Genomic DNA, 27802 nt, shown 5'->3' on the forward strand with positions numbered 1-27802 from the left:
ATGGCCGCGGCCACGGCGTGCGGCTCCCCGCCTCCCCGCCCGCCCCGCGAGCAGCCGCCGCCGCGCAAGCGGGGCGACTCTCGGCGGCGGCAGGCCGCCCTCTTCTTCCTCAACAACATCTCCCTGGACGGGCGTCCGCCCTGTCCGCCTGCCGAGAAGCCGCCGCTGCCCGCTGGCCCGGGTGACGGGGAGGAGGCGGCGGCGGAGCCGGCCGGAGCCCCCCCGCGCCTGCTGCCCCCGCCGCCCGTATGCCAGCCGCCGCCCGCCCTGCTGCTGCCCGGCGTGCCCGCGCTCGCCGCCGCCGGAGCCAAGGGGGATGCGGACCCCACCCGTGGGGGCATCTTCCTGCCGCAGCTGCTGCTGGGCGGCCCGCTGTGCCCGCCGCCCCCGGCCCCGCCCGCCCTGCCGGGGATGCTGGCGGCCCCCAAGCCGGGCGCCCCGGGGCTCCTGAGCCCCACGCAGAGCGCGGCGGGCGGCGGCTTCGCGCTGGAGGCGCAGCGGCAGAGGTGAGTGAGGGGACGGGACTCGCCGGGCCAGCCTACACTCCCGCCCCCGTCGCGCTGACCCCGCGGGGCGTGGGAAGCGCCGGGACCCCCCACGGCCCTGGGAAGAGCCGGACTTTTCCCAGGGCCTTCGGCCGGCCGGGGGCTCCGGGAGGGGGGAGCGGGGCATGGGAAACGGGCGCCCCCGGGGAGAGCGGCCGTGGGAGGCGGCGCCGGCCCCGCGGTGGCCCCGGGAGGGAAGGGAGCACCTGCCCCAGCGGCCCGGCCAGAGGTGCGCGGGGATCCGGGAGCGCTGCACGCCCGGCCCGCGCTGCCGCCGCCTCGGCAGCGCCGCTCGGGCCCGGGGACGCGGAGGATGCCCCGGCCCGCGCAGCGGCGGATGACGGGGATCTGCGGAGGGGATCGCTCGCTGAGGCTCTGTCTGCAGGTCTGCGGTACCCTGAATCCTGCCTCCTGCTTTTCCCCAGCCCAGTTTCTGCATTTCTGTGTTTCCCGATGAAGCTGACAGGGTCACTGCTAGGCAGGACGCTTCCTCCGTGCAGCGGCCACACTGCTGGTGTTGTTCCTTCTCCTGCTCTCTGCTGCTTGTCTCTGCAATTGTGTATTAATGACTGCTTGTGCACAGGGAACTTGGAATCAGCCTCGGGGGAGGATGCTCTGGCCTTCAGAGTAGGATTACCGTTGCATTTCCAAGGGACTTCTGTCAGGCTGAAAGTGTTGGTTTTCTAATCGACTGGAAGGCAGGCTCTTGCTCAGATCTTGGGCATTTGAGCTCTGAAAGAACTCTTTTCAGGCCGTTTCTTGCATAAACAGCTCTGTAAAGTGAGCTGGCCCTCTGAGCCTGCAGATAGGCAGCAGTATCAAAGGCTTTAAGTCTCTGTGGTCTTTACAGTGGCTTCGAGAGCTTTGTTAGTGCGCTGAAACAGAGATGTTGTCAGTGTTTCAAAGCTGGGGAGTTTGCTAATGCAGTTGATGGATATTTTCTTTCAGTGTGCATCTCACAGGGGGAGATGTCCTGTGTATCCCCAGCTTGGGGGTTCAGGTGAATTTGAAGAGAAATAGGTGTTTTTCAGTAATGTGGGGGTCCTCATGTGTTATCCCTCCTGGGCTGTTTTCCTTCTTGAACTGTTACTTACCACTCATTGCTTTTCTTGTCATGGAACACACCTTTCCCTCCTTGTTTGTTGGAGAAATTGAAGCTGGGGCTGCCAGCTGGCTGCCCTGTGTGCACAGACTGTGCTGTTGTGTGCCGCTTGTTGAGGAGGAAAGCCTGGAGTGAGGGTGTTGCTGTGGAACAGTTCCTTCCCAGCACTCCTGGTCCACAAAAGCCAGCACAGGAGGTGCTGTGTGGTTTAATTTCACTGATTTAATATTAATAGGCAGAGCTCTCAAGGGCAAGTTTTGCATCAAGAGTTTTTAAGCACAGTTCACTTTGTGGATGTGGCCTTCATTGTGCCTGTGCATACAGAGTTCTGGAGCAATGATCCTTCCCATGCCAAGTCAATAGGACACTAAGAAAATATTCCTAGGATCTTCTCATTTGATGTCCTTCCTGCTTCTTTCTTTGGCATCAGGTTTGAGGTGTTCCACTACAGTAATTCTCATCAATCTGGCTGAAAAGAATGATGATTCAGAAATAAAACGTAGAGAGAAGTGCGAGGGGCAATCAAGGGAATCAAAAGGCTTCTGTCTGAGTAATGACAAAACAAACCATGATTTTTTTGCTTGGAAGAGTTGGCTGGAAGGGTATATTGTATTGATCAGTTTGTGTACTACTTTTGAGGGTGATTTGGAGTGAGAGTTCATCTGGTTTTCATCTTGAAAGAAAAAGAGCATCCGCTGAAACCATCAGACAGAAGATCCACATCTTTACACAGATCCACACATCTTCTGACAAAAGGACAGTTTTGTGCTGCCTGTGGGGATGTGTTAGAGCCAATGTACCTCATCCCAGTCACACTGGGCACGGGAGTGGGTGAAATGGACAATTACAATTTCACTGCCAACTACAAGATGAGGGACTTAGCACTTTATTTTTCACTCGATGGTTTTCTCCTTTGGTCTGCGACAGAATATCTCTCCGTCCCTACTGAGCAGAGACATCTCTTCTTGTTGCAAATACACGAGGAATGATTCAGGGAATCACAGGAGGAATGTCCTTCAGGACAGCGGTGCATTTACTCTTTCCCCTTCTGTGTTGGGTGAGCTGTTTGCACAATGAGGTTTCAAACTCAACAATTACAAAATGGATCTTTTATTGGGACTTGGGAATCTAAGAATTGTTTTGCCTTACAGTGATGTTGCTATTCCAGATCATTAACTGCCTGCATCGTGCAGAGGTACAGGCGAGTGAAGTTGGTGGAGGGAAGGGGGAGGTGGAATCTGCACTGCCGTCCTGGACTTTTAATCCTTGGTGCCCACTTTTAGGCAGCTGTTCTCTTCAGAGTCCTTTCTGAGTCACTGTCAAGATCTGCTTTGAATTTTCCTCAGTGGAGCCTCCCTTAAAGGCACCAGGAGCACTGGCTGCAGGATCTCCAGACTCACTCTGTCCATGTTCACTGACCAGTCTTGTGCCATATCCGGGGATTTCATCGTGCTGGGGCTTGCCCTGATCCATGGAGATATCACTCTACTATCAGTATCTCTATCTCTATCTACTGACAGTATCATTGGGCAGAGTTTTATTACAAAACTTGGTCTCGTTTGACTTGATTGAGAGGTTGCAAGAAGCTGATGAGACTGGCCAGTGTGGCTCAGGGCAGGGCGTGGTGGCCTCTCTGCTCGAGTTGGGGGTTAGTTATTGGCAACAGGCAGCATGTGCAGTACAGCCCAGGGAACGAGAGATCTGCTCACCTGATGTAACCTGGTGTTCCCTGGAGTTCCTCCATCACTGTCAGGTCCTTTAGGATGGAAGCTTAGCAGAGGAGGCACCATTCAAATCTGGATGCTCAGTTTCATTGTGCTGCTGGCTGAGCGTTATAAACTTATGACTTTTACCTTCCACTTCCATTTTCCTAAGGAATCTTCTGCTTACAGGATCTTAAATTACAATGCTGTGTTATACCAGCTTGCCTGACCTGATCTGCTTGCCATCCGTCTTCCCTTCTCCTTTTCCATCTTGCTCTGTTCTTTTGTTCTTTCAAAGAACAAGCCTCACAAAAAGCAGGGGAGGGAGGCAGCAAACAGGGAACAAATCAGCATTCACAGATTTTTAATGAATTTTTGCAGCTGGGTCTGAAACTGGCAGAGCTTTCTGGGGAAACACAGATAGCAGAGAGCCCTGGAAATAGCCAGGTTATGAAAGCATGAAAAATGGAAACAACAGCCCTGAATGTCAATGCTTGTTTTGCTTCTGAGGTTTCATTATAGCGTAATGTAAAGCAGCTGGTTTTGCCACAATTTGCTGCATTTTTCTGGGCCTAAGAATAAACACAGAGACTAAATTATTTGTGACTGATGCTTTAATGTCCTTGGAGTTCAGTGGTCAAGGAGCTGAACTGAGTGTTTGTGATAGCTCAGTCATTTCTGATTTATCAGCAAATTTAGGTCATTTTGAAAGTGGGAGTTTAAACAGTAGTTGATAACAGCAACACTTTGGACCTACTCTGCTTTTAAGTGTTAATTGGATGTCAGATTGCTGACATAGGTGTGATCAGATTAGTTCCGTGGGTGGAAGAGCAGAAATGCTTAGTCAGGATTTTATGGTGGTTAATGTGTTGTTCTGTTCTACTGTCATCTTAGCTGCTGTTGTCACTTCAAGAAATATAAATATTTTTATAAAAACCCCTCTGCTAATAAACAGATTTTGTTGAGATGGATGAAATAAAAAGTCTTAGTTTAAATTTTGAGCCTAATTTGGAATAAGCTGGGCACATGGTGCTTTTTAGGAAGCAGCAAGTTTTGTCAGACCTGGCAAGCTTTGACTTTTCAGAGGTGAACAGTAGACTGGGATGTGCTGCTGGGGGCTGAAAATGAACATATTCTAAACCTGAACTTCATTTAAAAGTCAGCTGAAGTGTTAAGGCTGCAGTCTCCTCCCCAGGTTGCTTCAGCAGATTTCTCTCATATTCTTGACTGCAGGTGAATTGCATGGGCCCAGTATTAAGTGTTTTATAGCTGCCTGTAGACATTCCCAGCCAGGTATATGAAGCAGAAGAAGTAAGTTGTATGCCTGGCAGGAAACTTGGAGATCAGAACATCCCCATCCTTGTATCCTGTGCACCCCTGTGAATGGGTCTGGGTCAGGCAATCCAAGACACTTCCAACACCAAGGTTATTTGACCTCTTCAATTTAGTCCAGAGGCTTTAAAGTGCCTTTGCTCTCCACACAGGAGTAGTCTGTGCACAATTAACTGTACTTGCAGCTGATTTTACCTGTGGATGGATTCTACAGCTTTTCAAAGTGATTGTGCAGGAGGCCTGGCAGTGGGTTTTGCGATGCTGTGGGTTTTGGGATGCTTTGGAAGCGCCGTTTCTACGTTTTCCTTGCTTCCAGCTCACATCTCCTCTCCGCAGGAGGTGATGAGGGTGGTCAGAATGATGTTACCTTGCTTCAAGTCAAGGACTCATCAGCCAAGAAGGAAAATGCAACTAAATTATGTATATAAAAACCAGAATAGCTTAATTTTGGGGATCCCATTCAGACCTCCAGTGAGCAAGTCCTGTAGGAGTGTTACAGTATAGTATATTAAAAGTAATTATTTAGTTATATATAGCATATTGAATCCTGTGTTCTCCTGTTTTCCATCTGTCAATGAGTTAAAGCCGTGAGGCTGTCAGGCTGAGCGAGCTTGAATATATTTCTGAGCCGCCTTTTGAAGGTTGTTCTGAAGGTTTCTGGCTCTGTAGTTGGAGTTTTAAAAATGCACAATGAAATTTGGGCTCTTTAATGAGCACAAAGTATTGTTGATAGGGCAGGTGACTGCAAATGGAGGGTGCTCAGCTAAAGCCACTCAGTCAACCCAGTTCTTCAGACAGAGCTCCAAACACTTGACCTTTGGTTTACAGCTGTTGTGTATTTAACCTACTGTAATTGGAATTCGCCTATTCCCTGAAAAGGTGTTAAATGAAGAACCTTCAGCTGGCCCTCTGTTTCACAAGACATACTATGTCCTTAAAACTCAAAGCTTGCTGTCAGCTGACCCCACAGCTGTGATTCTGCCAGCTCTTGCTCAGGTGGTGGTACCCAAGCTGCAGACCTGCCTCAGAGCTGGGCATCTGGTTCATTTTGGAGTCCCCACAGCATGGGCTGAGCTGCTGCTGGTCAGAGGTGCTTGCTCAACAGCATGGACAGATTTGCCCTTGCTCTGTTGTGGTTGCTAAAATTTAAGCATAAAATTTTGCCCTGGTGAAGCTACAGCCTCTTGACTGTGGGTAGAAGGGGATGATTGATGGAATGGGAAAAACCAGGTGCCCATGAAAACACTGTGGGACCTCTCTAAACTTGCTTTGACTGAGTTTCCTCCAGTCACCTATTTTAATTTTCTCCTTTCCAATTAAAAGCTTCTCTTTTTTCTTTCCTTTTTTCTTCTTCCTATTTTTTTTTTAGCTCGGGAGTTTATTGTGCTGAAGGCTTTTATTTAGCAAGGCACATGATGAAATGACAGCATCATCTCTCAGTGAAGTGCATGAATATTTCTAGCATAATGCCCACAGTGTCATCAAGGACGCACTTTGCATTTCACGTGCCTGTTTTGGTCAGCAGTTCAGTGCTGAGTAAGCAGAGCACAAAGCACAGGAGGCAGCCAGGTTGGTGAGCTAGGAACACCTCCAGAAACTGGGAGAAATCTGGAGAAATGCTGGTGGTGTCCTGGCCAGCACATCTAGTCTGCTTTGTGAGAAGCAGCAGGGATTTCAGGAATGAGCTTTAGGAAAGGGCCATGGGCACAGCAAACCTTACATCTGGTTTGGTAGTTCTGTTGCAACAGCTGGGCTTTCACAATACTTACTGGAAGGCATTATTTTCTCCTTGCGTTGCCTAAACACACTGAGCACCAAAACAATGTGATTTATGAAACTCAATGAATATAAAGCTCATTCTCTATTAGGTCTTAATCATATGTGGTTGTGAATCAGCAAGGAAGTAGCAGCTGCTGTGAAGATTATCTAATTTCATTCCTTGTTAGTATTTAAAACTCTCCAGGTTTAGTGAGCTTCCCACTTACTCGGCCTCCACCTTCATTCAAATTACACTTCATTTCTGTTCATTCTCATCTGTTCCATAGGCTGTGTGACGCATTCTTCCCTTGCATGTGGTTTTAGTGGCGTTGGAGGAGTGCAGGATTTTCTCCTGGCTGTTTGGGACCAGCAGGAAAGCCCCTGGTGCCCTTACAGTTTTGCAAACAAAGCTTGAGTAGGAACACAAAGGTGAAGGAATTAGGCCTCCTCCCTCATCCTGGGCTCTCACAGAGCAACCTGCTCTGTAGCCTAAAAGTACTTTTCATGCTCATGTGGCTGATTTCAGCTTACCCTTTAAAATGACGATTACTGAAAGAATAAGTTAAACTAGCCCTGCTGTGAGACTTGTATTTATTCTCTGGCAGTCTGATACTTAAACAAATGTCAGAAAGAGCTCCTGAGATGGTGACCTGCAATCCAAATGCACATTTGTGGTGCCATAAAACGAGTAGCTGGCTTTGTGAAGAAGGAGCACTGAGCTGTGCACTTACTGTTGGTGATGCAAAGTGTCTTTCTTTTCTGCCTCTCAAGGAACATCTGAGCTGAGACCATCCACCCATGAAAGTGGCCTGCTCAGTGCTGGACACTTCATGGCACAGATCCTTTGTGAAGTCATTTGTTTTACCAAAGACATGGTTTTGATGTGATTCAGTGTAAATGCAGTCTCTGGCTTCTTTTGGCTTTAATTACTGAGAACTTGTTGCTACCAGTGAGCTGTACTCAATCTGCTTTTGAGCAGGAAACTCATTAGTGTGAGCACCGAGGGTGGTGAGGCACAGGGCACTGATAGCAGAACAGGGATGCTCCCACTCACACACTCTGGGATGCAAGCCTGAAATCAGTGAATGTCTCCTGGGCTGCAGAAGAAATGGCAGCTGCTAAAAAGTAAGCTTAAAAACCAGGAGTAGCTTTCTTAATCTTTCTTAATCCCCCAATGCCTGTATTTTACCTAGTGAAGCCCAAGCACAGTTTGTATCTTTTTGTTGTCTTGCCTGTAAGGAATGAAAACAATACAACTTAATCTTCAAAATATGTCTTGGAAAAACAAAGCTGACAGGTATGTCTTCCTATTGTAAACAGGATTTGGGATCTGGATTTCTTGTGCAAATTACCTTTGACAGTTGTTTCTAAGATAGTACTTCCCAAAACCAATAAATGATTTTTTTTGTCCTTGTTGTATTAATAACTCAGCCTCTTGACAGATGTGATCATACTGAGGCCTGTAAGGGACATTACAAAGGGGCATCATATTAAAATAAAACTCAAGCGAGAAATAGGCAGCTGAATTCTATTAGGCCCTAATTTTACACAGTAATTAAGAGTCCTTGACCCCCCCCATTCCACTCATCTATTAGCAGTATGGATGGCTAAAGAGCAACAGAGGATATCAGCCCTGCTGCTAATTTTAGCCCAGTGCCCGGGGTGTGTGTCTGTGTGTGCATGCAGCATCAGCAGGGCTGTGGATGCAGCTCCATTGGAAACAAGTCCACACTGCTGGGCCCCTTGGGGGAGGGCTCAGGCCATGTCCAGCTTTGGCAGCATCTTTGAATGCTCCTGTCATGGGGCTTGGTGGTCCTGGAGGTGATGAGAATAAGAGATCACAGCATAAATGAACTCGGGGTGCTGTGTTAGTGGAACAGCTGAATGTTGGTTGAACTCTGGCTGTGTGGGGGGCTCAGAGTGCAGCCCTGTCCCTGAGAGGGATGGGGGTTAATCAGCATGGGGGAGAATCACAGATGTTAGAAATTCCCAATTTCTCCCTTCAGGAGGCCAGCTGGTCTGTTCACTGGCTGTGGCAGAAATGCTGGAACCAGAATGACAAAATGGAGAGAAGCTTCAAAGTGGCCAAATGCAGCTGCATGCAGGCTTAAGAAAGACCATTGGCCACTGTCACGCCCGGTGTTGGGGGTTAAGGCCCAACATTAAAGGGTTAAAATGAGATATGTGAGGGCTGTGTGTTGCAGAACCTGCAAGTGCAGAGTGTGGTCATGGGTGCCCAAAGGAGTGCCTTAGAGGACTGTGAGTGGCCCAGGAGCAGGAGTGGGTGAGGCTTGTCTGTGCCTGAAGCCACGTCTGACAGCACAGGGTCAGCATCTCTTGCATTCAGTACCTGCTAAAGAATGGTCGACTTGCACACTTCCAACTGCAGCAACATCCCAAAGCTTTACCCTTGTCCTCCTGGGTGTGTGCAGGTAGCCCAGTGCGAGTGGGGAGGGGGAAAACACTCTTGGCAAGCCATCAGAAAGGTCAGTGTTCTTTAATCTTGGAGCAGTGACTTAACCAGCTTTCTCCTTTCCTTTCAAAAGACAGGACGTGTAGGGATTACCAGAGCTATAGATAGATTGCTCTTAGCTGTGTCCTGTCCTGCTGGGAACACTTAAGAGCTGTGTCGGCCTTGGGGCTGGCGATCCCACTGCTGCTTGTCCACTGTCCACCCTCTGCAGAGAGTTTCAGTGGGACTCTGGCAGGATCAAAGGAGGACAGCTCTGAAGCTGGAAGCACTCAAAAATTTGGTTTCCTCAGTGGGAGATCCATCAGAAAGGATAAATGTATGGGCTGGCTACTACGTCCCAGGACAGGAGTCAAAATGTAGCTCTGAAGATAATTTGTTGGTTTTTTTCTGAACACAAGGGATTTTTGTGGGCTTTAAGTGCATGTTTAGTTTGTCAGGGATTTGGCAGCGGTGTTGGATTGTGTGAGCCCGTGTGTGCACATGGAGATAACGAGCCAAGGCGTAATCCAGAATTCCTCTACGTGATAGCCCCTTATCTCTGGGCATGTGCTGTGTGTGTTTTCGCTCTTGGTGGGTCCCCTCCAGTGCTGTGCTGGCTCTGTAAACACAGTTGCTGTTTCTAATGGTCTGGGAGTGTCCTGCTTTGGTCTTTATTGGTTTCTGAAATAAAAGGCTGGAAAGCACCCAAAAATGAGCTCCTGGTCAGGGACATACAAGCACCCAAACCCTCTATAGCTTGTCAGGGCAATGGCTGGTGCTGGCAAACAGGCATGTTTGAACTTTTTGTTGAAATTACAGCCTGCTCCATGGAACCCATAAACATTTTAATATTGGATATTTCAATTTTTAATTGTCAGGTCGCACATGGGTAAGGGTGTGCATGAGGTAACTCACACCTCATATAGAGATGTTGGTATTCTTAGGTTCTAGGTTGCTTTCAGCAACTAACACACTGTGTAAACTACTTAAAATCCTTCTAATTCCGTGGACCATAGCAAGAAGTGTTACCCTAGGTGAAGCTGCTTAGCACAGGATAGGTGACTTGACTTTTTTTTTGTCATCAAAGTTAGCAGTCACTGGAGTGACCCTGTGCAGCCTGTTGTGCAAGTGTGAGTCGGCTGCATGAGAAGAGCACTCAAACTAAAGCAAATATATATCTGTGTGAGTGTGTGTGTGCATATATATAAGTGCAGGCTACTCAAAAAGTGTCAAATTTTGCTGCATTCTCCAAATACTGCACCAGTGAGTCTCTTGGACTGTGGTGAGGTTTGTAGGCCCAAATGTTGGCTTGGGCCTACAAACTGTTTCAGGTACTCTGGATTAGTGATAATTCTTTACATACACCCTGTTTTGAGATTTGAGGGAGAGTGTCTGGCTCGGCGTCAGGGATTCCTCCAAGGTGACAGCTTCGCTGAGGGCAGAAATTTACGAGTGCAGCTAAAAATGAAGTTTCCTGTTGGCAGAGTAGGGATGAGTCATTGTGGTTCTGAGTCAAGGGGTGGGATCTTCCCTTCACTGCAGCAGGGTTTTACTTCCAGATCTGCTCTCGGTTCAGGTGTTTGTCACTCTTGTCCCTGTTACTGAGAAAACAAGGGGATATTCAGAAGGTGTAACACCCTGGATGAGTCTCCACCGTGGAGTCAGGAGTGAGGGTCTAGCCATGGCTCTCTCAATCCATCCTGTTACTCACCCCCAGCATCCTTTCACAGAACTATGTGCTTTTTTTGTACCAGTGCCCACTGGCATTAGCTGTGTTTTTCCTTTGCTTGCCATACACAGCGTCTTTCTGTCTCCGTCCAGCCAGGTCTCCCCTGGGAGGGGAGGAAGTCCGTGGATGTTAGTAAGTGCATTAGAGCCAGGAGGTTTGCAGTCACCTCCTCCTGTAATGAAGGGTGGTTTTTATTGCATTTTAGATGCCAGATTAGACCAGAGAACCATGTATATGTGAAAGTGTTAAACATTCCTGTGCCATTCTTCCTGAAAAGCAGCAAACCAGGAATAATTTTAAAACTGAAGTGCTGGTGGAGGGTGTTGGAGTTGTGCCAGGAATGTTCTCCAGTTGCACCTTAATGCCTGTGGATTTGTAGGAGGCAATCTCTAGCAATACTGAAGGTGTTAGTCCTGTGGGAGGGTTTGCCTCCCTTGTGTTTGCAGAAAGGGACAGTAATTTTTCATCCTCCTAGCTGTTTGAGTTCTGGGCTTTACTTCCTTTTGAGTGCCTGAACGGTGCAGCTGATGCTCTGCTCTGCTGCAGTTTGAAGTTTGATTTCTATTTTTTTTTGCCAGAAGCTGGTCTTGTCAAACCAGAGTCCTACAACTTTTGTCTTGTGTGCTGCTTCTACATTGACTTCCATGGCAGCATTGTCCATTAGCTGAATCTCTGTGTCACTTGGGAAGAAAACCTTGGGCTTGAACACACGTGGCTTGGGCTAAAAGTGTAGCACAATGCACGCTTAAACAAAGGCAGAAAATGTGGACTCTGATAGTTGTAGTGTCAGTGTTTTGCTGGTGGAGTGCATTGTTCCTGTGGAAATTGCAGTCATTTGCACAATTCATTTGTAAATCTTCACCAACAAAGACAGACTTGACTTGGACAATAGTAATGTATCTTACTTTGGCAAAGTCTATTTTTTTTTTTTGCTTGAACGTAGTATCCTATTACTGTTACACTAACTCACATGAGTCCTACTATTATTCTTGCATCTTCCATTCTGGGATTTCACATGGGTTCCAAATACTTTTTGCTTCCTCTAATAACCCTCTCTATTGTTTCTCAGAGAGATCTGTCAGTTTTATTGAGCTGCAGTCACAGACTCTCAGTCTGCTGACTCCTGCAGCTGGAGACAGCTGTTCTGAATGGAGAATGCACGCAGATGTTTGGTCATCATACAGATATACCTGTATCTGAACTTAAATTGATATAAAATGACTTACTCCCCTGCCTTGATGGGGGGGATCTTTTTGTGACATTCTTGACAGATTTTAAATGAGTATTTGGAAGCTTTTTAGGCATTTAACTTACAGGTAGGCATTCTTCTATGTGGCAGATAGTGAGTGGTCTTGTTGATGAAGTTGGTATAAATACGCATTTCAAGGGTCCTAGAGGGGGAGACAAGTTCCTGGCCTTTTTAGGAATTTTAAACTCTTAGTTAAGCACTCTTGCAAAAAACCAAAAGTCAGGAAAACCTGCCATGTTTTCTAAGAGCTCATAGATCTGTTGCAGTTCATAAACTCGGAGGCCATGAACTAATGCTGTTCACTCTTCGTGGTGTTGTACATTTTGCAGAAGGCGTTTTATCTCCCAGCGCTGCTCTCTAGACTTTTTAGAAGACATAGTGGAATATGCCAGTGTACGAAGGTACTTGTTTTCAAAAGCAGCATTAACCTCAACTCGTTGCATGCAGTCCTCTCCTCCCTCCACCCTCTTCCATGCCAATATCTGAGGTCCTGCATGCTAGTGCTGCCATCTGATCATACTACTGGCATGAATTTTTCACAGAACACTTAACAGATTTGGGGTTTTTGTTTGTTTTTGTTTTTATCATTGCAGAACCAAGCATATATCTGGGTCTCCAAGACACAAAAGTTTGAAGAAGATGCACTTCATCAAGAACATGAGGCAGTATGACACCAAGAACAGCAGGTAACGTGTGGAGATCGAGGTTCCCCCTGTACTTGTGTGCAATAGGAAGCAGCCTTCAGTTCCATGCAGTAAGACCTTTAATACCAGTGGGAATTAGGGGATGCCCCTGGGGCTGTGTTAGTTTAATCCAGACTTTTATCAAAGGCAGTAGGTGCTCATACCTGCTACATTTGCAGCAATACATTCATGATTCTGCCACCCTGCTCTGAAGAGGTTAAATCATTCTCTCTCTTCTTCTCTCACTTTTCTTATTTCTCTCACTTTCCTTATCTCTGGCACACAGAGAGGTCAGAGCTGAGGAGGATTTAAGGAGAGTGACTTGGTTTAGCCAAATTCTTGGCTCATGGTTGCTGAGCAGAAGAGAAAGGGGAGGCTGCATTTGTTTATTATTAATAGAAGTGTGAGGTTTCATCTAAATGTAGAATATTGTCTACATCTTTTCACAAAGTTTATGTAAAAATTAGGTAAATATAGATATATATTTAAAGGCTGGGATCTCCTCTGATGAGCTCCCAATGTGATGGTAGGTCCTGAAGGCTGAGGTTTTATAGAGAGCCCCAAGGACCTGCAGGGCCAGTGTGAAACCTCTGCTCTTCTGCTGCTTTCTGAAAACATTAAATCCGTACCAGTATCTATATGACTTGCAGAGCAAGATAAGAAGAGCCTTGTGTGAATATCCCATAAAAAGCTGCTTTGTGACTTCTGGATCTTAATTCATATCCTGGTCTTTCTCCATCTGCTTGCAGGATAGTGTTAATCTGTGCTAAACGAACACTGTGTGTGGCGTTTTCTATCCTACCTTACGGGGAGGGGTTACGGATCAGGTGAGTCTCTTCAACTGCTTTGTGAAATGTCTGCTCTGTTGTTTCAAAAGATCTTCTGAAATGAGTGTGGTTGGTGTAGGTCTCTTGTTTTAAGCAAGTGAACTTATTTAACCTGCCATTCATGTATAAGGACAAGAGCTTGCTATCAGAGCAGTAAAACCAGACACCACCATAGTGTCAAAGTGTTCATTCAAGAGAAAAATAGTAAAAAAGGAAGACTTTTCTTCCAGTGTTTATTCACATTTTAAAGCACTTCAGTCCTGTGAAATCTCTGAAATCAACTTTGAACAGGTAATGCGATTTGCTGTGTAGGTTTTCTGTATTCCTAAAGTGGTCAGAAATCAGCTGCCTTTAGTGCCACAAACAGTGGTGTCAGCAAAAAAAGCACAGGGAGTTTCAGGGAAGGGTGCTGCTGCCTTCACTGGAAATCCTCAAGGTTTTATATTGAATTTACACCTAAATAAGTTTAAGATGCTCTTCTGTTTCTCATCTTTAAGCCATGAATGTCACTATTTGCAGCATAAGAAAAGCAGAAACAGTTCAGACTGATTCAAACTGCTTTTAGTGTTTGGACTACATTTTTTGTATACAACTGTCAGTATGCTCATTTATGAGAAACAAAACCTGCAAACTGGACTTCCCTGCATCTTTCCTCAGTCCCTTGTGAAGTTTAAGTCCATTCTGTGAAGGTCTGTTATCTACAAATATACCATAGAAAACACTGATTCTGTTCTGGCAAAACAATTGTGTTGTCACTTCTGTCCTGTCCATAACTTATGGACAAAGGAAGCGGATGCTTAGTGGTGGGAATTGTATTGTATGCAAATACATGCCATAAAAATAGTTGATGGGAAAATATTCTCCCACATAATAGAAAGGCAGCAAGGTCACTGGAGCTATTTCAGAGCAGTTCTGAGCACTCTGCTGTTCTGCTCGCAAGCTGGCAGGGCAGTTCTTCACCTGAAAACTGGTTTTTTGTATTGGAATATTGGTGACAAAGCCACGTGCTGCCATCGCTGACACAGACATCTGCAGCTTCATTCTTAACTTGAGCTTGTGTGCACGGGGGTTGGAAAATTGCACTTGAAAGGCAAGTTTCTAATCCTAGAAAATAATTAATGTAAATCATGTTTGCTGTTAGGTGTTTGAGCATTAGGGGGTTGGGAATGCTGTGGTCTTGTGCAGAAAGACCATATTAAAAACAGTTCACTTTTGAGAGGTAGATTGGTACAGATTTGTGTTAAACTGAGATGAAATCTGATTCTTTGGTTAATGAGCATCTCTACATTTTAAAAAGAGTAGTTAAAAACTAATGTTCTCCTGGAGGTGGCATTGAGGAGTTGGCTTGTTCCCACACAAGAGAACTCTGACCTGGTGGTGTTGGCTGGTGTTTCCATGGGAAGCTGGGCTTGCATTTCGTGATAGTGCTCTTTCTTACCTGCATTTAGTGATCTGAAAATGGAAGGACAGAAGCAGCGACATCCTTCTGGGGGAGTTTCAGTCTCTACTGAGATGGTGCTTGGACTGGAAGGAGTAGAGCTGGGTGCTGATGGCAAGGTAAGGACATCTATTTTTTCACCCCGGGACCATTTCATGCTGAGACAAATCAATTTATGCAATGCTTTGCTATCCATTATGTGAGAGCTGTGGCTTTTCAGAGCACTGGAAGTTTTAGACCCATAGTTTGAAATTGTGGCTTGTGATAATGCTTCTTCTGAGGAGATGGTTGAAGATTGTGATCACTTCTGCCTCTGTTTCTGGAGAATTGATTTGACTTTGCTCTCTGAGGCAACATGTGAGTGAAGTTTTGATAGAAACATGGGTGAAATTCATACTGCTTTAGTTAAATTTATATGCTGCCAAAATCTTACTCCTGTGATTCTTGCCTTTTCTTTGCCACCCCACCAAATCTTCTACAGCACTTCACTTTAAAGTTGTGGAAGCAATGCACAGTTGAACAGTTCCAAGGTCCTCATTCCTAAATCCAAACTCTAGGAGACTCAAGTTGGAAAATCCTAGATGTCTGGAAATAAGCTTTTCAGTAAACTTCTCCCCAGAACTACTACAACTTTCTCTTCTTTAAGGTTGTGTCCTATGCAAAATTCTTGTACCCGACCAATGCTCTGGTTGTTCGCAAAGCCGACGCCTACGGTGCTGTTCCCCCCTGTCGAGCCAGTGCTCCCCGGAGTCTTCCTGGATCAAGATACAAACCTGTGACAGCAAAAACGATACCAGCAGGAACAGACCTTGGTAAGAACAGGAGCCAGCTCTGTCATCACTCATGCACACAGCAGAAAAGGCAGAGATTTGTCTGAGACTTCTGCAAGTGGTCAGTGTGTTATTGGGATGGATGTGCTGCAGCTCATCAGTGCAGTGCAAATGATGAGCCTTCGGACTGAGGATTCCACAAACTCCTTACATCCTCCATATATCTGGCCTAATTCTGTTTATGCCATTCAAGAAGCACAAAGCTTTTGCTTGGGAATGTAATGTTTTATATTACTCACCAAGAAACATCTGGTGCTCGTGGATCCAGGTGGTTCTCCCTGACTTGTAGCACAGTAACAATGCATAAGCCAGAGTTAGTGCCAAGAATCCCTTCTCTTGTGTAAAAGAGCAAACCTGACAACTCTGCTGTCTTATTAGACTATAGGCAAAAGAATTCAGTCTTGTGCAGTTGTTTTCTGGGTATATTTGTAGATGCAAACTGAGTTTGCACTAAATCTAAAATGATGTGTCAGGCATGTGTGGTTTGTGTGGTTCATTTAATGGTTTTAATTTTTGACTGATGCATTTATGAAATGCGAACGTGTACCTGTAGCTGCAATTTGCTTGTACTGTGAGATCTGCTAACACTTAATGTTTACTATTTGAAAACTTTCTTAAAGAGGAAACAGGGGATTTAAAGCTCTTTATCTGGTGACCCAATGTGCTTTCCTCATTCCCTCAGGAAGTGAAGCTGGGGAGGCTGCAGAGTATGATCCAAATCTTCTGGATGATCCTCAGTGGCCCTGTGGGAAACATAAACGTGTTCTCATCTTTGCCTCTTACATGGTGAGTGACTGGCATACCTGTACAGAGGAGAGACTCCCTGACAGATCCTCCTCTAAAGAGCTTCCTTGAGGAAGAAAAAGTCCTCTAGGAAGAAAAAGTTTTGGCTTTTCTGATAATTGATCAGGAAAAATATAAGCAATTGAGTTTGTACAGTGAGCTTGTCAAGGGCCAGTCTGACACCTGTCTTCATGTTGTCATTTACTTCTTGTAACCATTTGCTTACTGTTTTTTAAGCCTTTATCTGTAGTTGGGATTCAACTTTGGGACATTTCAGAAACGTTAAATTGTGAATAATAAAACTCAAGCTTGCCTTTGCATTAGTGTTTTTGGAAGACTTGTTTGGCTGTCCATTGTGTTCACAAGACAAATGATAAATTTTGCTTCTTGCATTTCAGACTACAGTCATAGAGTATGTGAAACCCTCAGACCTTAAAAAGGATATGAATGAAACCTTTAGAGAGAAGTTTCCTCATATCAAGTTGACACTGAGCAAAATTAGGAGGTAAGAAATAAGCTCGAATAACGAGAACATCATCCACACTGAGGCTGCACTTGAATGGAGCAAATCCTACTCTATTAATAGCATATATGATTAAACACTAATCTCCTGTTGTCAGTTGAGCTGACTGTAGGATGACAGCCCTGTACTGGAATGTTTAGGATGCTGAGAAAGGGTAACAGTTGGTTTTCATAGTTCCACCTAAAGGGTTTTGTTTCACCAACTGTGGTGTACTAACCAATTAAAAGTGCAGCAGCATTAGCTTTGAAACAAACACTTGTAACCTGATTGCTTGGCTGCAGTGCAGTCCCACTCCAACTGGATTGGCTTTCTGGGCCCTCTGGCTATTTTTGCCTTTCAATTACCAGACTCACTGATGACCACAGTCTCTAACAAGATTGTAGGATAAAGAGTGTTAGATCTGGGAAGATGTGGTAAAGAAAAGCTTTTTGTGGAGGCCCCACAGAATTTCTCATCCTTGAGTAAATGCATCTGGTCACTCCTCAGCAAGATGTACTGTTGCACCTTCAGAGAACTGTAACCTTGCTGGTGTTACAGGGAGATTAATGCAATCAGAGCCTGCTGAAATAGCCAGTTTAAACACGATTCTGCTGAGTCACCAGGGCCAGGTGTAGCTCAGCTCCAGAGGAAGATTTGCTTGGGCAGTCTGTTCTGCCTGAGTCCTGCATGCTCCTCTTTGTAGCAGTTCAGAGCAGTGTGTTCATGCAGAGATCGTGCAGCCTGAATGGCAGCCCTGTGAGGAACCATCCACCTCCCAGCCTGCTGTGATGCTGAGGTGAAGGGCTGGCACTGTGGGAAGTGTGTAAAGCAGGCTGCCTTCCCCCTCACACCTGGCTCTTACTCAAGGTGTGTAGTAGAGAGGTCTCTACGCAGCAGCTGCTGTTTTCTGTAGGTCAGAGTGGTTCACTCTTATGATATGAATCACAAACCAGTTTGGGAGCCCAGAAGAAATCCTACAGCATTAGCCTGTGTGTCAGTGAGGCAGCTGAGCCCTGGTGTTCATGGGCAGATGAGGAATTGTTCTACCACAGTGAATGTTGCCAGCCAGGTGAAATCAAGTTTGTGCATCAGCACCAGCTTGCTGCTGCCAGCTGGGCTTTTCCACTCTAGGATAATACTTGTCATGGTTTTCCGAATAGGAGTCTTGCCCATATGCTCCTCTGAGTTGCTGTGCTGCAGTATTTCTACAACATTCAATAAAATCTGTCATGTCTGGGGGGGTGTCTTTTCTCCTATTCCCAGTTTAAAGAGAGAGATGAGAAACCTGAGTGAGGAGTGCAGTCTGGAGCCGGTGACTGTCTCCATGGCTTATGTTTACTTTGAGAAGCTCGTCCTCCAAGGCAAACTCAACAAACAGAACCGCAAACTGTGTGCTGGTGCTTGCGTTCTGCTTGCAGCCAAGATCAGCAGTGACCTCAGGAAACACGAAGTTAAACACCTAATAGATGTAAGTGCTATGAGCTTGTTCCAGCTGTTGTCAGAACCTCCTCCCTAGCTCATAGGCAAAGATTAAAGCCAAGATTTTCAGTGGCACGTGCTTGCATGGAAGACCAGCTGTTTCAGCCAGTTTTCTGTCTCATTAGGGCTCTTCCTTGCTTTATTTTTTTAATTCCTTAAAACTATCTGCCTGGTGCGGGCCAGTGTCTTACTGATCCTACAGTAAAGTTATTTTTGCACTTGCCTATGTTTGCCTGAGATGCAGTAACTGTTGTGTGGGTGTCACAGCTGAGCTGATAAGCTGGTTTACTTCTCTGATCTCTGGCAATAATACGTTTTGATTCTGAAGTACAGCTCAGGCCATGCATCACTGACTTGATCTAACAATGCCTTGAAATCACCTGGATTAACTGATTCTTTCTCCCCTCCTTTGTTTTGTTTCATTATCACTGTCATAGAAACTAGAAGAGAGATTCAGATTCAACAGAAGGGATCTCATCGGTTTCGAATTCACCGTCCTTGTAGCTTTGGAACTGGCTCTGTATCTCCCTGAAAACCAAGTTTTACCTCACTACAGACGGCTCACACAACAGTCTTAACCAAAGCTCCATCCCAGCCGGCATCCAGCCATGCTGGGATCACATCCTGGGATGCTGCTGGTGGAGGTGCCACTGGCTCCAGCTAGTTGGGAAGGCTGCAGGGTGTTGGGAACTGTCGAGATCTATGGGCACAGATGCCAAGTCTGGGGGATGGTACGAGAAGAGTTATTGAACTTTTGTTTTCTTTCGGACATTTAAAGCACAAATATTCACCAGTCAGCTGTCATGGCTGCTTATTATTCCTTATTTATCTTCCTGGTTTTACTAAAACTGTTCTTCCCTATGAAGAATACTATGGTATTGGTTCTTTTTCTTTTGTTTTAAGTCTTTATTGTATTCCTTGAAACTGAAGGAACATAACTTCCATTCCAGTGCACCATAAAGTTCAGATGTTTCTAAGAACCTCCTCACATTTTTACATTAATGAAATGCATACTTTATTTTTTTAAAGATGTGCCTAAGACTGGCTGGTCTGGTACCAGTGCTTTTTAAGTTAGTTCTGTTATTTAGTGGGGAATCCTGAATTTGTATAGCCATTTATTCTTTACCTGCATTGGCCTTGCATACAAGGAAAACAATTCCAGTATATCTGCACTAATATTATACAGGGCATCTATTCTATGATCTGTAAGTAGCAAGGTTGAAATTACTCCATTTCAATTTATTTACTATCAATACCTTAAAAATACACATTTTACTTAAGAAGGAAAGGTGGTTTGATAAACCTGTCACGAAGTACCACACGTTGAGTGAGGTAGCTGGGAAGTGATTGCCATCCTAATTCACTCCTGAGTGGAAGATGAGCACTTGACTAAGAGCAGTTTGCTGTCAAATGCATCATTTAGGGGTTTTATTTGTTTCACTGTTCCATAGCCTGAAATAAGCACCTTTTGTAGTATGACTGTATTCTGTATGGTCTTACCTGAGCAAATATGAAACCAGTAGAGTTACTGCTGCCAAAGGAAGCCAATGAAACAAAGCATGCCCGGTATTGACAATGCTACTTTTTTTACTCTCTGTTCTTCCAAGCGTTGCATCACTGTGATGGTCCTCACAAAACTGGCATTGCTTGCACATCTGAGCAGCCACTCCTGGCTGGTGCCCAGCAGCGCTCTAGTGCATACACAGAGCTTAAATAACTTCTCTGCCCATTGGCTATTCCTTCCTTTATTTTTACAGTATCCAGGTTGGGAATGAATTCTTGATTGTATGTGGAACCTTCTGTGGTATTGGCTCTTGGGTTTATTTTCTGAAGCAATATTATGATACAAGTTACTGGGTCCGTTTGCAAGGAACAAAACTGATACTTGGTTATTTCGACTGACAAAGTTGTAATTTAAGTTTGATTCATAAATTACCAGACCTCATGCTGAGGTCAGGGACTTGCTATCTAATATGTAAAATTATGTAAATTCTTGTTCCTTGTATTAAATATGGGTTGTAGCCAAAACCAAAGCTGAACTTTGCTCTTCAGCTGTGTTTTGTCTGAAGCTAATTTGGCTTCATTAGAATTGCAGCAAACTTTACTGGAGCCCCTTCCTCTTTGAGTGGGGCTCAAAGTGTATTTTTCATATATAATAATTACAGTGACTATCAAATCTTTTGTAACTGTGTTCAGCTGTATGTAGCTTCAAATTCTTTGTGTAACATTTAATATGCTTGTGATTTCTCTAACACAGAAGGACTTTCCAGTCTCCAGAAGTGAGATGGTAACTAATAGTTTAGACAGCAAGCTTGCCAGTTATCTTCCAACAGGTTTAAAAAAATTGCCTACTAGTTAAACTTTCTACTGAATATAACTGTCCTTGCATGCAGAAATAGTGATGTACTAAACATCTAGTGTGTAATGAGCCTCCAAATTAGCCAACAGTGGTGCAGACAGCTGAGGTGATCCACCACTTCCCAAGGCATTGTGGAGGGGACAGAGGTACAACAGAGCAAAGAAATTTCTCACACAACAGCTTGATGAGTATGAATGAAATCTGAAAGTGTCTTTCTCTGGGAACTTCTTTATTTAGTGTATAAAGAGTTTTCTGTAACAACATTAACTTTCCTTTCTCACCATCTAAGGGAACAAAATGCACTTTGGTTTGCAACACTTCGCAGTCTCTGTTCAGTGGAAGTTTGTCTAGTTCAAGTGGCCATTTGGGCTGTAATTACACTCCCAGAATCTGTGGGTTTACGTCATTAAACGAGCAAGCTTTTGTTTTCTTCCAGGAGAACAAACTGGGATAAAGGAGCATCAAGTTACAGAATGCTGAATGTTGTCTAACAGTTATTCTAGAACTTGGCTGGGGCACACGCTTGAGCTCGGAAGCTGCTGGGAGCACGGGCCAGGGATGACGCAGGGCAGCGAGGGCTGTGCCAGCCTTGTCTGGCAGAGCTTGGGCTTGGGGTGATGCTGTGCAGAGCCTGGGGTTTTGTCCATGGGATTCCTTGTGTGTCAGTGCAGGAACAGCCCTTCTGCAGGGACCCTCCACCCCCTCCGTGTGCGTTTGCCTGCTCTTTCCCCTTTCCAGAGCACAGCTTGCAGTCCTGTGTGGGAATCTCTCTCTTTCCACCCAAAAAGCTGCCACCATGTGGCAAAGAACTATCAGTACCTTGGCTGGTCACAGACTGAACGCGGGACCCAACGCCAGACGCAGCTCTGCCGGTTTACGTTTGCACAGCCAAACTCCTCTTGCTCTGAAGAGAAACAGGTTTACACCGAGCGGGGGTCTGGTGCTTTGTGAAGGTGCTGCTGGGGTGGCTCAGCATGGAGAACTCTCTTGGGAAGAGCCTGTACATTTTCCTGTAAACAAAAACTCTTCTGGTTTTGTCATACTCCATTATTTAAAAGTCTTGAGTTGTAGCCTGTTTTGGTTTTTGGTTTTGTTTTTTTTTTCTTCTGTGAAATTAAGATGCTGTGAAATAAAACCTGTTTTGGTACACGGTTTGTAACCAAATGCCTCATTTTGGAATAACAATGGGTGGTGTTGGAAGGGCCCTCTGGAGATCATCCAGTCTGACCCCGCTGCTGCTAAGGCAGGTCACAGGAATATGTCCAGGTGAGTTTGAAATGTTTCCAGAGATGGAAACTCCCTGATGTCCCTGGGCAGCTGTTCGAGTGATCTGCCACCCTCAGTGGAAAATTCTTCCTCAGTTTAAGATGGAATTTCTTGTGGTTTAGTCTATGGCCATTTCTCCTTGTCCTGTGACTGTGCACCGCTGAAAAGAGTCTGGCAGCGTTTTCTGGCAGCCCTTGGAGGTATTTGTACTGATCGAGGAGATGTCCTCTCAGTCTTCTTCAGACTAAACAGGCCCAGCTCCTCCACACTCTCTCCTCCTAAGGGAGATGCTCCAGACCCCTTCCCATCGTTGTGGCCTCCACTGGACCCTCTCCGGTAGCTCGGAATGGTCTTTTGGGTTTCTGTGAGGGTGCCGGGGTGGTCTGGTCATAGAATCACGGACGGGTTCAGATGGAAGGGGCCTCTGGAGCTTACCCAGTCCAACCCACCTGCCGAGGGAGGGTCACCTGGAGCAGGTGCCACGGGGTTTGGAATGTCCCCTGAGAGGCACCCTCAGGTGTGCGGCGCTGGGACCCTCCCTAACGAGGGGCTGTCCCGGGGGAGGGGGGCGACCCCCGCGCCCCTTAAGGAACGCGCCTGGCCCCATCCCCTCTCCCCAGCGGGGGCAGGCGGTGCTGGGGGTACCGGGGGCGCTGTCGGGACCCTGCGGGGCGGATCCCCCGGCCGGAGCGGGGCCGGCCCCGCGCTGCTTCCCCCGGGGCCGCGTCCCGGCGCCGCCATGGCCCGCGCGGTGACGTCACGCGGCCGTGCAGGAAGCGCTCCCGTGGCTGTGACGCATTTCCGCGTCCGGCCCCGCCCCTTCCTTTCCGCCCGGCCGCGCGCGAGGTGGGAGCGATGGCGGCGGGGCCGGGGCGAGGGGAGCGATGGCGGCGGGGCCGGGAGCGAGGGGAGCGGTGATGGCGGGGCCGGGAGCGAGGGGAGCGATGGCGGCGGGGCCGGGGCGAGGGGAGCAGCGATGGCGGCGGGGCCGGGGGCGAGGGGAGCGGTGATGGCGGGGCCGGGGCGAGGGGAGCGGCGGTGGCGGAGCTCCGGGAGCGAGGGGAGCGGCGGTGGTGGGGCCGGGGGCGGCGAGGGCGATGGTGGCGGAGCTCCGGGAGCGATGCTGGGGCCGGGGGCAGTGGGGGCGGCTCTGCAGCGGGCTCCGGCTTCAGGGCACGGCCTCTGGGCCCGGCCTGGCTCCGGCATCACCTCGCGGCGAGGGCAGCTCTGGCTCCTGTGGCCGGGGACAGGACCCGAGGGAAAAGCTGGAGCTGTGTCAGGGAGGGTTGCGGTGGATATTGGGGAAGGGTTCTTCCCCCAGGGGGTGCTGGGCACTGCCCAGGCTCCCCAGGAATGGGCACAGCCCCGAGGCTGCCAGAGCTCCAGGAGCGTTTGGACAGCGCTGCCAGGGATGCCCAGGGTGGGGTTGTTGGGGTGTCTGTGCAGGGCCAGGAGTTGGACTCGATGATCCTTGTGGGTGCCTTCCAACTGGCGATATTTCATGATTCTTCCAGGTGTTTCTGCTTAGTGCCTCAGCAGGGACCAGGACGAGATGCAGAACGACGCCGGGGAGTTCGTGGACCTTTATGTCCCTCGGAAATGGTGAGCAGGGACCCGAGGGGCCGGGCCTGGAGTCGCCCCCAAGGCTGGTTCAGCCTCTGCAAAGGGGCTTTTTGTAGCAACGAATATCTGTGGGGGAGAAAAAGAATCTCTTTTCTGTCAGTTTCTGTATTTTTAAATGCCTTATGTAAAGTATGCAGAGCAAAGACTAAAGTTGAGGAGACACTTTGCACCTTCTGTTCCAAAACTGTCAGCCTTACGCTGGCACTGACAGCACATGGACTCACACATTGGTTTGGGTTGGAAAGGACCTTAAAGCTCATCTCATTCCACCTCTGCCATGGGCAGGGACACCTCCCACTAGCCCAGGTTGCTCCAAGCCCCTTCCAGCCTGGCCTTGAACACTTCCAGGGATCCAGGGGCAGCCACAGCTTCTCTGGGCACCCTGTGCCAGGGCCTCACCACCCTCACAGGGAAGAATTTCTTCCTAAAATGGTTCATATCAAACATAAATGTGTATTTGTAGCATACAAGTGTTTGTATGGTCAGTGCTGCAAGTTGTTGAAGTGAACCTGTTCGGTTATCACAGGTTGTTTTGATGGCACATTGTAAGTGTGATTTTGGTATAGTAGTAAATGGAATTAGAAGCCTTCTGTAAGTGTGTGGGTCTGTGTTAAAAGAGTCACTAAAAATAAGCCATTTGTATGGCTTATTAGTATGGCTTATTATAGATTAAATCAAATATGTTTTACAGCCTGTGATTCCTGAGCATTTGCAGCCTGACTGTCTTTGACAGCTGTAGTGGCTCACAGCAAAAAAGGCATAGAAATTAATCTTATTAATTACATTGATGACTGTATTTCTTGCATTTTAGAAAATAAAATAACATTCTGTATGTTTTGAAGGCCTGTACTGCCCTGTGCACTGTATAAGGGTGAACTGGGCACATAGAAACCAAAGCAAAGGGATAATTGGCTAATTAGTGTGATGCTACCAAGTGAAAATTTCCTTTAAATGTACTTAAAACTGCATTTTAACCTTCTAAATACTGAAAGCTTAAACTGTTACTGTCTGAATTTCTTGTGTAGTTTTAATTGGCCTGTGGACTCTGCTCTAACAGCTGCTTTTGTAATTGTCTCTGCCTTTTTCCTTTTGTTTAAATCTATCCTGTTTTATTCCTTAGCTCTGCTAGCAACCGAATCATTGGTGCTAAGGATCATGCTTCCATTCAGATAAACATTTCTGAGGTAAGTTTATTAACAGAATATATGATGAGAGAGCTAAACCTTGAAACTTCTGATAAAAGTTACAGAATTAAACACCTTGTGATGCATCTACAGTAATTCAGTAAAGAAAGCCACAGTAGATCTTGACTCCTGCAGGATCCCAGTTAATGCATGTGGGGTCCAGTTAATTTAAACTCCTTTCAGCATGGTTTGGGGTTTTGTTTCCCAGTTGTTTATTAGTATTCAGCTTTCAGGAATTTTGTGGACACATTGTTCCTGTAGCTGATGAACTATAGACCTTGATTTCATTCTTGAATGGGAGACCACATTCCCAAATATTTTAAAAAACTGATTCTCTTGAGTTATCTGACTAAAAAAAAAATCATTTAAAAAAATACTGTTTATGATTTCCTGTCATTGTTAAGGGAAATACGTTTCTTGTTCCCCATATTTCATTCTTTCAGTGATCCCTCTTTCTTGTTTTCAAGGGATCAGAGATTAGCAGAACATGGAAATGAACCCACCTGGTATTACAGGCTTCACTGCGCTGTTGAATTTCATGATTTGTATTGTTTAGTCCTTTCCCTGTAAAATTTCTCAGCAGCTTGAGAAAGTGAGACAATTTATGTCTCTCAGCTTGGACATTTTCCTACCCGTGTCCCCTTCCCTCTCCAGTTCAATTTTCCATGATAGGCCCTTAGTTAAAAAAAACAAAAAAAAAATAGTAAAGGCAGGGAAATCCACAAATAAACTTTACATTGATCTTTTCCATTTGTTCAGAGCTCAAGTATTTTTTTCCCTTTAGCTACCACTTCTTGTCAATCTGTGTGATCCATGAAATTTTGTGGCTGCACTGTGTACCTATAAATTTGCTGTGCAACGATCATTGTAGTTGACCTTCTAACTTCAGTATTTGCCTTGAGATTTTGTAGTTTATCTGTCCAATACTGCAAGTATTTTTCTGCAATTTTAAACTTTGGGTGCTTGGCAAGTGTGATGTGAGAGCATAAAACTGTGTAGAATCTGTGTGTGCAGCAGCTTTGCTGTGATTGCAGGTTGACAAGGTGACAGGCAGAGTGAACGGCCAGTTCAAGACTTACGCCATCTGCGGCCCAATCCGGAGAATGGTGAGTGCCTTCCTGAGGATTCCTGCAGAATTGCTGTGCTGCTTTTTCTCTTCATTTGTAATTAATTAGATGTGTATTTGGCCCTGAAAACAAAGTGTGCCTGCAGCTCATTCTAGAGCAAGAAGTTTTTGGGGGATAATAAAGACAGAGTGAAGATGGGAACAAATTCATAGAATCACAGAAAGCTCATCTCATTCCACCCCCTGCCATGGGCAGGGACACCTTCCACTGTCCCAGGTTGCTCCCAGCCCCATCCAACCTGGCCTTGGACAATTCCAGGGATGGGGCAGCCACAGCTTCTCTGGGCACCCTGTGCCAGGATGTTGGATTAACTTGGAGTAATTGATTTCTTCTGGGGATGTTGATATGTTTTCAAATCCATGAAGGATGCAAGTGATTTTGTTTCTTTTAAGAATGTACCAAGGTACTAATCCTGGCTTTTATCTGCTGTTTATAATTACTGAAGTGATAGTACTATGACTTAAAGGTGTGAGGAGTTCATCACAAGTCCACTTATCCATAAATATATGTTGTTAGTGCAAATGCTTGTTTTTATCAAGTTAAAGCTATTTCTTACCCTTAAGGATGACAAAGAATTAACAGTTTATTTTGAAAACACTACCCTAACTGCTGCAGCTGCCTCTCTTCCACATGTGTCAGCAATTATTTGGACACTTGAGAATATTTTCTTTGCTCTTTTTACAGGGTGAATCAGATGACTCCATTTTGCGTCTGGCAAAAAACGATGGAATTGTTTCCAAGTGCGTATGTTTATCTTATCCTCTAATTCTTGCAGGGGGAACTTCCATTCCCAAATCCAGCTTTTAGGATGACAATCTGTGCATTGTATTTATAGGATGATTACACAGTTGGTCAAAGATATTTACTTGAGCTGTTGAAGCAAACTGATTTGTAACAATGTTTGTTTCATTTTCTTCTAGGAACTTTTAACTGAAGAAACTCCGGTATGGAACATGTGAAATAAATAGTTCAAAACTATATTGTGCTGTGTCTTTTGTTAAAGTCACAAACATGAGTGGGTTTATTATAGTTAGTCTTAAAGGACTTAGAAATGTGTCTTAAAAATATACAGATTCTGATTGTGAATTCTTAAAACAAATCAGCTTGTAAAGGAGTGCCAGAGTTGAAATTCAAGGATCTCCACTTAACTCTTGGATTCACTGTCATTGGTCTTTTCCAGATTTAGTAAGTTTTGCATCTGTAATGGAACATTTGCAGTGTTGCAATCTAAGTGAGCTTGCTGCTTTTTCACTGGAAAAGCCAAGGGGATTCTTCTTGTTAGGATACAAGAAAGGGTCTGTCCTTTCTTCCAGATGCTGCTTTTGTCTTGGTAGGTTTTGTTTACAGAGCAGGTTTGTCAGTTTGTGATTATCATTTAAATATATGTCATATATGGGTTTGGGTTTAAAATAAGGTAATAGGGTACAACTTGTATGGAAAATTTCCCCTGTCAGCTGCATTTTACCAGTTTCATAATACCCACAGCTACACAGGGACTGTCCTGATGGTGCATCCTGATCTGCACGTTCTCAAGCATTTACTCAGAGGTTATATCCAGATTACACTGTGTTCCCTGCTTGTGATCATCTCTGGGTTAACATTTGCAGTTGTCCATCCTCAAATCTCTGCACGGGCCCTCCCAGAATTCTTCCAAGTGACAGAGGCTGTTTAGTGATGCTTTCCTGTTTATGCTGCAAGCTGTCACCAATGAGAGGGGGCTACTGTGTGCTTTATTTCTCACTTGTTTGCAGGTTACTGTGGGTGCAGGGGGTGTGGGAAACCTCACAGGCCTTTTTTCAGGCCTCTCTAGGAACAGCCTGGAACAGGCATG

The 27802-nt window shown here is 45.9% G+C and overlaps 2 protein-coding genes across 2 annotated transcripts; both read left to right on the forward strand.

The window, feature by feature from the left end:
• Positions 1-21841, forward strand: CABLES2 (Cdk5 and Abl enzyme substrate 2). The gene is made up of 9 exons (XM_032126742.1): positions 1-506; positions 12464-12556; positions 13303-13380; positions 14829-14937; positions 15465-15630; positions 16331-16434; positions 16830-16936; positions 18197-18401; positions 18850-21841. The coding sequence occupies exons 1-9, from the start codon at positions 1-3 to the stop codon at positions 18988-18990; spliced, it is 1509 nt and encodes a 502-aa protein (XP_031982633.1). The 3' UTR covers positions 18991-21841.
• Positions 21842-22804: 963 nt separating this feature from the next.
• Positions 22805-26949, forward strand: RPS21 (ribosomal protein S21). The gene is made up of 6 exons (XM_032126743.1): positions 22805-22883; positions 23552-23639; positions 24781-24844; positions 25879-25950; positions 26656-26711; positions 26892-26949. The coding sequence occupies exons 2-6, from the start codon at positions 23590-23592 to the stop codon at positions 26899-26901; spliced, it is 252 nt and encodes an 83-aa protein (XP_031982634.1). The 5' UTR covers positions 22805-22883; positions 23552-23589; the 3' UTR covers positions 26902-26949.
• Positions 26950-27802: the final 853 nt, after the last annotated feature.

This window comes from Corvus moneduloides, chromosome 17 (assembly GCF_009650955.1).
Source record: "Corvus moneduloides isolate bCorMon1 chromosome 17, bCorMon1.pri, whole genome shotgun sequence".
Taxonomy (NCBI): Eukaryota; Metazoa; Chordata; class Aves; order Passeriformes; family Corvidae; genus Corvus; species Corvus moneduloides.